Genomic DNA, 11,924 nt, shown 5'->3' with positions numbered 1-11,924 from the left:
TGAGATGAGACAGCACTACATCATTTCTGCTAAGACCCCTGAGAAGCATGTGGGCAGGGCCCCTGTAAGGACAGGATCTGGCTTATAGGAAGTATAAAATCACTTCCTGTGCTGAATGTTAATTATGTTTTCCAATCATGAGATTTAGCCATAATTTACATGCTGTGAGTGAAAAACAATAATGAGCCCTATAGGGTTAAAACATACAGTCAGCTAACAAAAAACTAAAAAACTTTATGGGAGCATGGAGTGGTGTACTGTACTGAAATGAAGAGTGGTAAAAAAGACACTCAAGTTTCCTAACCAAGTAAAAGTACAGATACTACATCAAAAAGTGGTATTTTAATGGAAATAAAAAAGAAATTAGTAGCTAGTTAAGATTTTTTTCTTTTATTCAGCAAGGATGCATTCAATTTGTCAAAATATTATATTTTAAATAAATGCTGTTCTTTTGAACATTCTATTCATTAAAGAATTAAAAAAAAGTGTCAATTTACACAAGTCAGCTCAGTTATCCTATCTTGATTACTCTCCCCATGTATTTAAGCCCAGAGTTTCCCCAGTTAAATTGTACGTGCACTCTAAAAAATGCTGGGTTAAAAACAACCCAAGTTGGGTTGAAAATGGACTAAACCAGCAATAGGGTTGTTTTAACCCAACGGTCGAGTTGTTTTAACCCCACAATTGGGTTGTTTTAACCCAGCGGTTGGGCTAAATGTTGCTTAAGACAACCCAATTGCTGGGTTAGTCCATTTTCAACCCAACTTGGGTTGTTTTTAGTCTAGCATATTTTAGAGTGTGTCCATGTTAAAAGTGGTTTTGTTTACTCCCATGATCTCCTTAGTTTTCCGTCGTGGATTTAATAAATACCATCTTTACTCCTTTTGTGGTGCGCATACAAAAAACAATCATAGTGACAATTTTTTCTTCAGAAATGATTTCTGAAGACTTATGCTTTGATTGATCAAATAAATGTAGTCTTGGTAAGTATTTATGTGCTAAAGTTGACAGTATATTCTGGAAATAAAGACAAAAACATTTATCAGGCAGCCTGTTTAGACTTTTCTTTGCACTTCCTACATTGTGCACCATTCCGCACTATTTTTAGCAAGAACCAAAACAAACATTTTAATTTGGGAATTTAATAACGAGAGAAATCAGAATGTATCACAGTGGGAAAAAAGATATTTATCTGGATAATATAAAAAAAGTGAGGTAAACAAAAGTTGCAATAAATTAAAATATTCAAGGAAAGTAGAAGCTACTTCGATAAAGTACAGAAAAACAAATACTTCACACTAGTGTAAGTACAAAAAATACAGGCATATTTTCAGCATAAAAACACCAATATATTAATTCTAATAATATCAAATAGTCATTTATTTAATGCTGTAACAACAGTTCATTAAACATTAAGATTTTCTCTCATCAGTGGTGTTCAATAATGTCCTTCACTGCAATAAGCCACAGGTAATATGTTACAGGTATTTTACTATTGGTCAGGGGTGTTCTTTGGTAAGCGGAGTATCTAAAACGCTCTTAAAATGGCAGCAACAGCATGTTAATTAAATATGTTATATATAATATGCTTATGCATCCCAACAATGTCGTATTTTTAGCTCCATTTAATGCATTTTTATCATGAATTTATACCACAGAATTTACCCCCAAACCAACACAGAATAGTGCCATTACCTAGTCATTGCTTTCCAGTGTAAGAGTAATGTTGGGGAGCGAGTGGCCACTTACACCCTCGAGTTAATTGATCATCTAGATGGAGGAGCAGAGCCACATCAATCGTTGTGAAAAAGAAACCTTTTGACGATTTCTGGCAGCTGAAGTGAAGAGATGCATGGCAGACGCTTCTTGCCCATGATCTTCCGGATTGTAATGCGGCACAGGTGCATTAAACTCCTCGGGTTTCCTGGTTAGAAAGCAATATAAGTGAGCGCAGGTAATAGCAGAGCTTGATGCACTTTAACCATAAAACATGTTGTGTAATATCAAGGAAATGTAATTACCCTGCCTCCGTGTTTATTGTAGCTCTAGATATGAGAATGCACTGAATATAATGCATTGTTACAATGTTGATATTTGTTTTTGCTTCTAAGAAATGCCTATACTATATTGGCAGAGATGTACAGTTATATTTCGTTTTCCTAGAACGTTAAAGGATTAGTTCACCCAAAAATGAAAATTATCCCATAATTTACTCGCCTTCAAGCCATTCTAGGTGTATTTGATTTTCTTTTTTCAGCCAATCAGTTTTATTAAAACATATCCTGGCTCTTCCTTTTAAAAGGAAATCAGCCATCTTGATTGTTTACTGGAGTTTAAGGACATGAAATGGCAGACAGCTTGCACCTGAAATACCTTGAGCAGGATCTTGGAAACATTGGGAAAGTATTTAGTTCAATAAAGAAGATTATAACCTAACTTTGGTGGCAAATGACAGGAGTGTAAAAGACTGAAGAGATGATTGCCTCTTGGGATACGGATACGTCCATATACCTGACGGATAGAATCCCAGAGCTGAGGACAAAAAAAAAAACACTGAAGACCCAGAACTGACTACACCGTTTAATGGTGTAGAATTAATCAAAGTGGAAGTATTGTAGTTTATACTTTAATTACGAAGTTTTATTTCCCTTTACATTTTTATTTATTATAAAAACAAAAGCAATTCAATTGATTACAAAAAATGCCAACAGAGGCTTTGATTTTAAGTGTTTTAAGACTTGAATGGAAGAAGGGAAGATGTGTTTGCAGTTTTGCTGACCGGATACGGCGAAAGTTTAATCTTCACATGTTTACTAGTGCAAGAATTCAAAATAATCAAAGATATTTGATATTTGAAATTGAACAAAGACATTTGTTTTACCGTTTTCCACCCCCCTCTCTCTTATCAGTGAGGCCATTTGGGATTCCTAAAAATAAAGAGATGTTGAGGGCCTGCAGGCCAAATGGGTGCCACACCTGTAGTACAGTGGGGGAAGTTTGGTCTGATTGGTCAGTTTGAATGTCTCAGGGTTTCAGTCACATGGTCAAGGGATAGATAAAAGAAGATTGCAACTGTTGCTCTGGGTCTTTTTCTCTGGCTGTCTCTACTAGGGCCCTTCTCTTTGGCTCTTCTCTTTGCTCTCTTCTTCTATTTGTCTTTTTCTCTTTCTCTCTCTCACTTTCTATCTCTCAGGTAACATTCTACACATGCTGGGTACGATTAATGGTATAAGTTTTTATCATCACATTCATCTATTTTGTAACTATTTTAAGTGTAACCATAACCAGATTTTGTCATTAAATTCTTTCAATTATAAATTATTTGCTTATTAGTTTTGATTTGGTATTGACTTTGAAGTGCTACCTATAGCAATACAATATAGTCACATAAAGGCAACGCTCTCCCACATATTTTGCTATTGTAACAGTGCTTATTTCCATCGTTGGTATAAGGTGCAGTGGGTGGTTATAGACAAGAAATGTACAGTTTTCTACCATCACGCTGATAACGTTTCTTTAGTCGTTTGGCAACCCTGCAGATTCAGAACCACTGTAGGAGATCCACCCTTACACTAGCTTCAACAAGCTCCACTTCACGTTGCTCTGGTTGGTTGTAGCTCTATCCAATTGTGTGCAGAGAGAGTTTGAAAGACAACCGTTTATCCCGCCCCTCGGATTGAGCCCTGTCAATGGTGAGTTTCCAGACCAAACATCTTGATGTGGGTCTGGCTTGTCAGGCTACATTCCTTTATCAATTCAAATCAAATTATAAACAAGTATATACTTATCATACTGTCTAAGTACATGACGGAAGAATGTCTTTAATCTATTTAGGTTGTATTTTTGTGATTGGTAAACTAAAAAATATAAGTTAATAAAGACAATATAATTAAACTATTTACAATTATAAACAATTGTGGCTTGGAAATGCATTGAATTCATAACAATAAGGAACAAAAGAGCAAATTAAAAGATTGGTGACTAGCTGTTACTGGCAATGATGGGTTTTTGTACTTATTGAAGAGTCTTCTGTCCTTGTCTTGGGATTAACAGAATGGTTGTGAGTTAATATTGATGATTGTATAATCACTGGAATAGGACAACATAAATATGTGGCGACTGTCTTATTGATTATAGTAAATGTATCTACTGCACAAATGTATGAGGGGGTAGGCTAGGCGACAATAAGCTTAAGGGGGGGGGGGGGGGTGAAACACTCAGTTTCAGTCAATCTCATGTCAATCTTGAGTACCTATAGAGTAGTATTGCATCCTTCATATCTCCGAAAAGTCTTTAGTTTTATTATATTTATAAAAGAAATATGGGCTGTACCGAGTCTTTCCGGAAAAAAACGAGCGCCTGGAGGCGTATCGTGTTGGCGGAGCTAAAGAATGACGAGCGCAAAGCGGTGACGTCCTCAAGCGTGGAGAAACTCATAGCTATCCAGCTCATCTAATACAAATAATGATCCAGAATCCTTCGGAGGCTGAAATAAATTGAACAGGAGAAAAGGCAACAGCAGGACGTCCGTCTCTGTGGTATGTACTCTATTTACTCTTTGCACGTCAGACTAGTGTACATAGAACAACACAATAGAGTCCGTTAGCGCATTTGAATGACGAAGCACGCGATCGTGTCGTTTACTGATGTTTACTCACGCGACGAGCCAACAGCACAGACATTCGAAGCAGTTTTAACGTTACTCACCGGCTGCTTCCAAAGCAGGGCCGAACCTTTATCGCTGGGACCGCTCCGTCAAAAACACACCTCTTTGGTATGATTTGGTGAAGTCCTGTGACAGCAGTGACCGTGGAGATCCGCGATGTTGTGAAGCTTCCCGTCATTTCTGCGTTCAAATCGGTTCAAATGCAGCGCTGCCTTCCCGGAATGCTGTGCTGAAGCGTTGAAGTCGCTCGACATCACCCATAGGAATAAAGGGGAGCGTGGCGCCTGGATCGACTGGATGTGCACCTGAGAGCGTGTTTACGGGCGTGCATGTCCTCTCTCGCTCTAGTAACGCGCGCGCACCCTACCGGGAGAAGAGCCCGTACGGCCCATACAAGGACCTTCCGATCTATTAACGTCAAGTCGAGCCATACTCGTAAAAAACTCGCCAAAACTTGTGAGAAACCGGTAAGAGTATTTTTAACACAGAAATACTCCATCAAACGTCCAACATTAGTTTTTGAAACTTTGACTATGTTTAGGATGGGAATCCAAGTCTTTAACAGTGTAAAAAGCTCAGTATGCATGAAACAGCATTTCACCCCCCCTTTAAGCTTCTGCCTACTCCTTTTGAGCATCACATCGACATTCTTTCATTTTTTCCCATTTTTTTTAAACTTTGTGTAACTCAGATGTTCAAATAAATAAAGATGATGAATCTAATTAACACAATCAGAGTTATATTAATACATATTCTGATGTTTCCAAGCTTTAAAATGGCAGTGAACAGGGCTAAAAAAAGTGCATCTATCCATTATAAAAAAAGTAATCCACACAGCTCCAGGTTAAAGGGGGGGTGAAATGCTGTTTCATGCATACTGATCTTTTTACACTGTTAAAGACATGGAATCCCATACTAAACATGGACAAAGTTTCAAAAGTTAAGGTGGACGTTTGATGGGAGTATTTCTTTGTCAAAAATACTACTTCCGGTTAGTCATAAGTTTCGGCAAGTTTTTTGCGATCATGCGTCCCCATTGACGTTAGTGGGGGCGGAATTTCCTTGTATGGGCCTTACGGACAATTCTACCGGAAGCGTGTGAGAGAGAGAGAGGGAGAGAGAGAGAGGGAGAGAGCGAAAGCAACAGGCTATGCCCATCAAAGCGCTCGTAGGCTGCGCTGCACAGGTAATGTGCACAATTAACAATGACATCAAAAAGTGCGTTTTTGGTTGCCAGACCAAGACAGTCCTGCACAGATTCCCCCAAAACCCCGCGGTAAGGCAACAGTGGATGTAATTTGCTTTTCCGGATCAGCAACTGAGTTGCGCGAATGTTTATATCTGTTCGCTGCATTTCGGTGCCGACTGTTTCATAAACATGGCCCAGCATGACGCCGGATTTTCCAATAGCCTAATGCTGAAGGATGGAGCAGTCCCAACGTTAGAACCGCGGGCGGTGAGTGAGACTGCTTCAAATGTCTGTGTCTATGCTCATCAAGTAGCCCAAACATGATCACGTATAGTTACTATATATATTACTATATATAGAAATTGATCAATGGAGCATGCGATGTGTAGTGCGTGTACATTTGTTTAGCTGGCCACTATATGTGTAACTTTATGTTTGTGTATTGTAAAAGCACTCAACAATACACAAAGAGGGGGGAAATATGTTGAACTAAATAAGCGCGCTTCTTCATTCAAATGCGCTACTATTCCGTGTCTATCTATGTAAACACTAACTTAACCTGTCTACACAAACCACGCGTAAACACACAAACACACGTGCACAACTGCACTTCCCACATGTACACCTTCAAAGACAAAAATACGACGATATAATTCAAGTATAAATATGTAAATAACACAAGCTGCTAAGCATATTATATAGTTAGTGTATAACTTGTACCACATAGAGACGTCCTGCTCTAGTCGTTTTTGCTGCTGCTCCTGTTCAACTGCAGCCTCTGGGTCTGATTCCGGATCATAGATGTATGGCTGTATCTGATTAAAAGCCATATTTTTATTTTGAATAAAGTTTTTTCCCCGCTGTTAGGGATGACAGCTTTACGACGCACTCGACGCACTCAACTCAATAGCAGCAGCGAGCACACGTCATTATTTAGCTCCGCTCACACGACACGCCCCCACCCGCTCGGCTTTTTTCGGAAAGACTCGGAACAGCGCATCTTTCTTATATAATTATAAAAAAAATAAAGACTTTTCGGAGATATGCAGGATGCAATGCTACTCTATAGGTACTCAAGATTGACATGACACTGACTGAAACTGAGTGTTTCACCCCCCCTTTAATAAAGGCCTAGACTCATTTAGATTCATCGGTCAAGGACCGCTCCCAGAAGAGGACGTTTGACTGACATGTAACGCAACCAATCACATTATGTTTTTGTTCTGCGTCATGTTTAGAACTGTGAAAATGTAAAGTCGATGTCCCTGCAATAAACAGACAGATGTGCATCTATAAACTATTAATTTAAGAATGTTGAGCAAGTTAACTGCCACGAATTTCACATACTTTTGAAATTTTAGCCGTTAGTTGCTCCTGGTGGTAAACGCTCATTGTCACAGTTGTTAACACAATGTCATTCTTCTCCCACCACAATGGAGTTTGGAGTCTTGAAATTTGTTTCCAAGCGGCCTGTTAAAGAATGGAACACACACGTCTCGAGGACATCCTGTAGAATTCAACCAATCAGATGACGACTTCAAAACTCCTTAAGTGTTTGCAGATAAGTGTTCCATATGCATCAGCCATTTTGCCAACAGTCTGTGGGTTTGACATCTGAGGCTGAGACTAATAAAGGCCTTACCTTTCAAATTCGTTGCTAAAAACAACAACTTTAACCTAAGGTATTTCTAGGTTTTAATGAAAAAATGCCATATTTTTGGATTGCACTGTATAAAAAAGACCCATCAATACCATGACATCATCTAAAACCAACTTACTTTTGGCCTCCTGGAAGATTCGAAGGGCTTCAGCATTGGCCTTTAAGTGAACCATGGTGTCAGGATCGAGGTTGTCCCAAGAGACTAGATATGGGTCAGCACCATGGTCCAACAACAAGCGAACAAAAGCTGGTTCGCATCCGAGTTTCAGAACTGCATCCAGCATACAGGAGGCCCGGCCCCTGACCAGCACTTCCCTGTTCACAGGGCCATTGTAGTTGTAGTTTGGGTTGGCGCCGGCATTCAGAAGCATCTGGAAGCAGGGGTAGTGGTGGTAAGCAGCGCTGATGAACAGTGGACAGGCTGCCAGAGTTGCCAAAGTGCGGGTGCCATACATAGACCTCTGTTCCAGCCGGTGGTCAATATCAACATCAGCATTGAAACTGTGTATTACAGGGCACATAGAGACTAATGAACTTCTTCATAGCACACACACACACTAAGTCAGTCTTCCAATAAAGCTGTTCATATTTGTTCATATAACTTGTTTCTGTTGAACAAGTTCAATCATATTCCAAGATGCTGCTTGGCACAGCTAAAATCCTGATTTATAATCACAAAGTTGTCTGACAAAATCAACATACACCAAGATGAAGACAATGGCTGTGATTTCAGCCGTATTTACAACTATACTTACAAGTAAAATGATAATGAGGCAACAGTTTCCGAAGTGATATAATTGTTTTGTTTGTTTGTTTGTTAAATGTACAAATCTAAATATAACCCAAACTGCAAAACAATAATAAAAATCGCTACATTTGGTGACAAAACCACCCAATTGGTGACACTGTTTGTAAGTTTTGTGCCATAAATTATGACTCAATAATTATAATAAATATATAGTGTGACATGTGAAAGCCAAGCACTTTGAGATTTTATTTAATATAAAGTGCATTACAAATAAAATGTATTATTATTATTTATTATTATAACTCATAATCAGAATATATCCACTTCACCCATCAAAGTTTGTGCACACACATTAGGAGTAGTGTGTAGTTAGCACACACTGCAAACCGTGGACACACACACCTGGCGTAGTGGCCAGCCTTTTTTTGCTTCCATTTCCTGCCGACATTGAGAATAAATTCTTCGGAAAACCTTTGGGTTCCCAGTCTGAATATCTAACCATTAGGCCATGACTGCACACTTACATTAGTCAGTCAGAACTAAACTTCATTTTTCAAGTAATGACAAGATTTTGCAAGATATAAAATATCTGAGAAGCGACCCCACCTGATCAGCTCTCTTAGGATGTCCACTCGGCCCACTTGTGCTGCGTGGTATATAGGTGTGCTTCGGTGATGCCTGCTGCCATTCGGATCAGCACCGGCTTTCAGAAGAATCTTTACACAGTCCAGGTGTCCATTAACCACAGCCATGTACATAGCAGTCTGACCCTTCACATCCACCAGGTCCACTCCAGCTCCCCGAGAGATCAGGAACTCCACACAGTTGCTGTGACCCATCATGGCAGCAATACGCAGGGGCGTGCAGGGCAGCAAACCACATGACCAAATCAACTTCTCATTAATTCGCCTAAAAAGAGATCAACATTACACATTTCAGCAAGCACAATCTTATATTCTGTGTCAAAATAATTAAGTAACCCAGATCACCATTTGAATTGGACAAGAACATTTACATTAAGTCATTTAAAAGTTGGAAAGCAGCTAAGGCTTATTCCAAAAGTTGTTAGATGATGACGTGCCAATTATCTAATATGCCATCACTTTGCTGCTTAATGTCAGCATTTTACATTTATCTCCTTCTCTTACTCTCTGTGCTCACTTAAAGTACAGCCCTCATGAACCAATCATTGTTACGAAGCATGTTTGAGCTTCCTTAAGAACCAATGATGTTCATTCTTGTGTTAAGCAGCAAATTTGCACATCTGCAAGCGTTTTTTTATAATAATAATAATAATAAATTTTATTTATAATGCACTTTATATTAAACAAAATCTCAAAGTGCTACAGAATTTAAAAACAAAAACAAAACAATCAACAACAATAAATAAATAAAACCGAAAAATAAAATAAAATAAATTAAACAAGTAGCAAGTCAATTAAAAGTCAATTAAAAGCTCTGCTAAAAAGGTGGGTTTTAAGACCACGCTTAAAAGTATCTATAGTCTGTGGAGTCCGCAGGTGGTCAGGGAGAGCATTCCACAGACTGGGGGCTGAAGAGCAGAAGGCCCGATCCCCCATAGTACGGAGATTGGCTGTGGGAGTTTTGAGGCGATACAGCGAAACAGAGCGGAGGTTACGAGTGGCTGTTTGTGTGGTGAGGAGTTCCTTGAGATAGGAGGGAGCATCACCATGGATGCACTGGTGGGTAAGGAGAGAGATCTTGTACTCGATCCTGAACGACACAGGAAGCCAGTGGAGTGATTTTAGAATGGGGGTGATATGGTCGAGCAGGTTATGTGTCAAGCAGGTTTGGTTCAGCTTCTGTTTATGTTCATAAATTCAATCTGCTCATAAAATAGTGATCACGTCGCCTCAGACAATTTGAACTAAACTGCTCAATTCATATGGATTAGTTTTACAATTTCTTTATGACTTTTTTGAAGCATCAAAGTTGTAGGTGCTGTCAACGGAGGGACAGAAAGCTCTCAGATGAAAGAAAGTCTTATAGGTTTGGAACAACATGAGGCCAAGTAATTAATGACAGAACCTTTTGGGTTAACTAACCCTTTAAGACTATAATATGCAGTCACTTTCCAAGCTGGCAAAATCACCACCACGTAAGATAAAGACAATATCTCTGTTGTAATTTCACCTATATTTACACATGAGAACATTCATAAAAATTCTTTGTTGATAAAAAATAATAAAAGTTGCTGCAACAATGAGAAATATATAATAAGTATTTTTTTGTGTGGTAAATAATCCCTCAATAAATAATTAAAAAATACATTAAAAATACATTTTAATGTTTGGTTTTAAAAGACAAACTTGTTTACTTGTATGCTACACAATTTTGGTAAAAATATAGGTTGCTGTACAACGTGGGCCCTAAAGCTAAACCATTGTGTAGGCTAGGCACTATATTTTCTCTTTTTTGATAATCCGTTAAAGGATGTGTCACAATACAGAAGAAAAGATATGACGCTACTACTTCCATCATGACAGAATACATGAATTCAGAAGGAAATTTCACTGTTTGAAGATGTCTTCTTGTAGTAGGGCCCTGAGAGTGTCTAGATCTCCCAAATGAGCAGCGTTATGTAGACGCATGTCCTCACTCGGTTCCAGAGGCCTGTCGCCGAATTGCTCCTGGAGCCATTCCCTCAGGTTACGACCTTACAGAGAAACAGAGACCAGATCAATAAATGATGATATATCTGCTATTGGTATATGTATTTGTTGAAACTCTTCTTGGATACACTATAAAAACATATGCTGACTCCATACTCAAAAATATACAATAATAAATTTGTATCTCTAACAACACGTACAGAGTTATGCCTACTGAAGTGGCTTCCATATACAGATTACGAAAGCGTCCTGCATTAACTTAACTGTCAAATTACCCTGTCAATTCCAAAATTGCCCGCAAAACTCTATGAATAAACTGAAAACGCCGTTTTTTTCGACCCCAGTCAAGTCAATTCTCATTCGACATCAGCCATTTCATCAAGGTGGCATTGTAACGCCGTTTTACGTGCTATCGTAAATTTCCTACTTTCCACTTCCCTCGAGCGTCATGTCCATTTTTCTAACTTACTAGAAAACTAGTAGTTATGATAATTCAGATAGCACGAGAATGCCCGTGCTATAGTAATCATTGTAAATACTAGATTTCTAGTTTTTAAAGAAAAAAAACAGACCCTCTCAAGTGAAAACTTGAATGCGATGAGTTCGTAATTACGACTTCAGAAATGGGAAGTACGAAAAATCCGATAGCACATGAAGGCATAAGTGCACAGTTTTAAATATGAATGTGTCTCACTTGGGTTTAAGAGGCTTTTCAACTACACAGTCTCCAATAGATCTGCACCGAGCATAATGCCATGTTAGCTTACGTTAAATAATTCTAAAACTTATTCATTCTGATATAAATGTTTAGAGCAAGTCAGACATTCATTTCAGAGGTACAAATGACATACCAGGCGTGTTTGGGAGCTCAACATTCTCACCATCAGCCATCGTGTCCTGTTCAGTGTACTTTTAAACAATGTCATAACATAAATCACAATCAATGACTAAAACTATCGCGAGCGCCTGTGCCTCTTATATGTTGTTTTTAGCAGCAGGCAGCAGCATGGACTCTTGGTGGCATCACT

General features: G+C 38.7%; 1 protein-coding gene across 6 annotated transcripts; it reads right to left on the bottom strand.

The window, feature by feature from the left end:
- Nucleotides 1-815: 815 nt before the first annotated feature.
- Nucleotides 816-11,924, bottom strand: asb1 (ankyrin repeat and SOCS box containing 1). 6 transcript variants are annotated; one of them, XM_067444470.1, is made up of 6 exons: nucleotides 11,748-11,903; nucleotides 10,884-10,940; nucleotides 8,870-9,172; nucleotides 7,634-8,016; nucleotides 2,433-2,532; nucleotides 816-1,924 (listed from the first exon to the last, which is right to left on the bottom strand). In XM_067444470.1, the coding sequence occupies exons 2-6, from the start codon at nucleotides 10,922-10,924 to the stop codon at nucleotides 1,771-1,773; spliced, it is 981 nt and encodes a 326-aa protein (XP_067300571.1). In that variant the 5' UTR covers nucleotides 10,925-10,940; nucleotides 11,748-11,903; the 3' UTR covers nucleotides 816-1,770. The 6 variants fall into 6 exon arrangements, 4 of the variants coding, with proteins under 4 accessions (XP_067300571.1, XP_067300569.1, XP_067300570.1 ...); XM_067444468.1 differs by having other exon boundaries at nucleotides 817-1,924; nucleotides 10,799-10,940; nucleotides 11,748-11,924; XR_010905072.1 differs by adding an exon at nucleotides 7,203-7,325 and having other exon boundaries at nucleotides 1,782-2,532; nucleotides 10,799-10,940; nucleotides 11,748-11,924.

This window comes from Pseudorasbora parva, chromosome 5 (assembly GCF_024679245.1).
Source record: "Pseudorasbora parva isolate DD20220531a chromosome 5, ASM2467924v1, whole genome shotgun sequence".
Classification (NCBI taxonomy): domain Eukaryota; kingdom Metazoa; phylum Chordata; class Actinopteri; order Cypriniformes; family Gobionidae; genus Pseudorasbora; species Pseudorasbora parva.
Note: the sequence above shows the minus strand (reverse complement) of the source record. Positions and strands in the feature narration are given on the sequence as shown.

What these genes read in the sequence shown, in the direction of transcription:
- asb1 (XM_067444468.1), bottom strand. Translation starts at nt 11,787, where the DNA reads ATGGCTGATGGTGAGAATGTTGAGCTCCCAAACACGCCTG. An exon ending in ATCCTAAGAGAGCTGATCAG is followed by an intron (nt 8,017 to 8,869) that starts GTGGGGTCGCTT and finishes TGTAATACACAG; the next exon opens with TTTCAATGCTGATGTTGATA. An exon ending in TCATTTGCCACCAAAGTTAG is followed by an intron (nt 1,925 to 2,432) that starts GTTATAATCTTC and finishes CTTTCTAACCAG; the next exon opens with GAAACCCGAGGAGTTTAATG.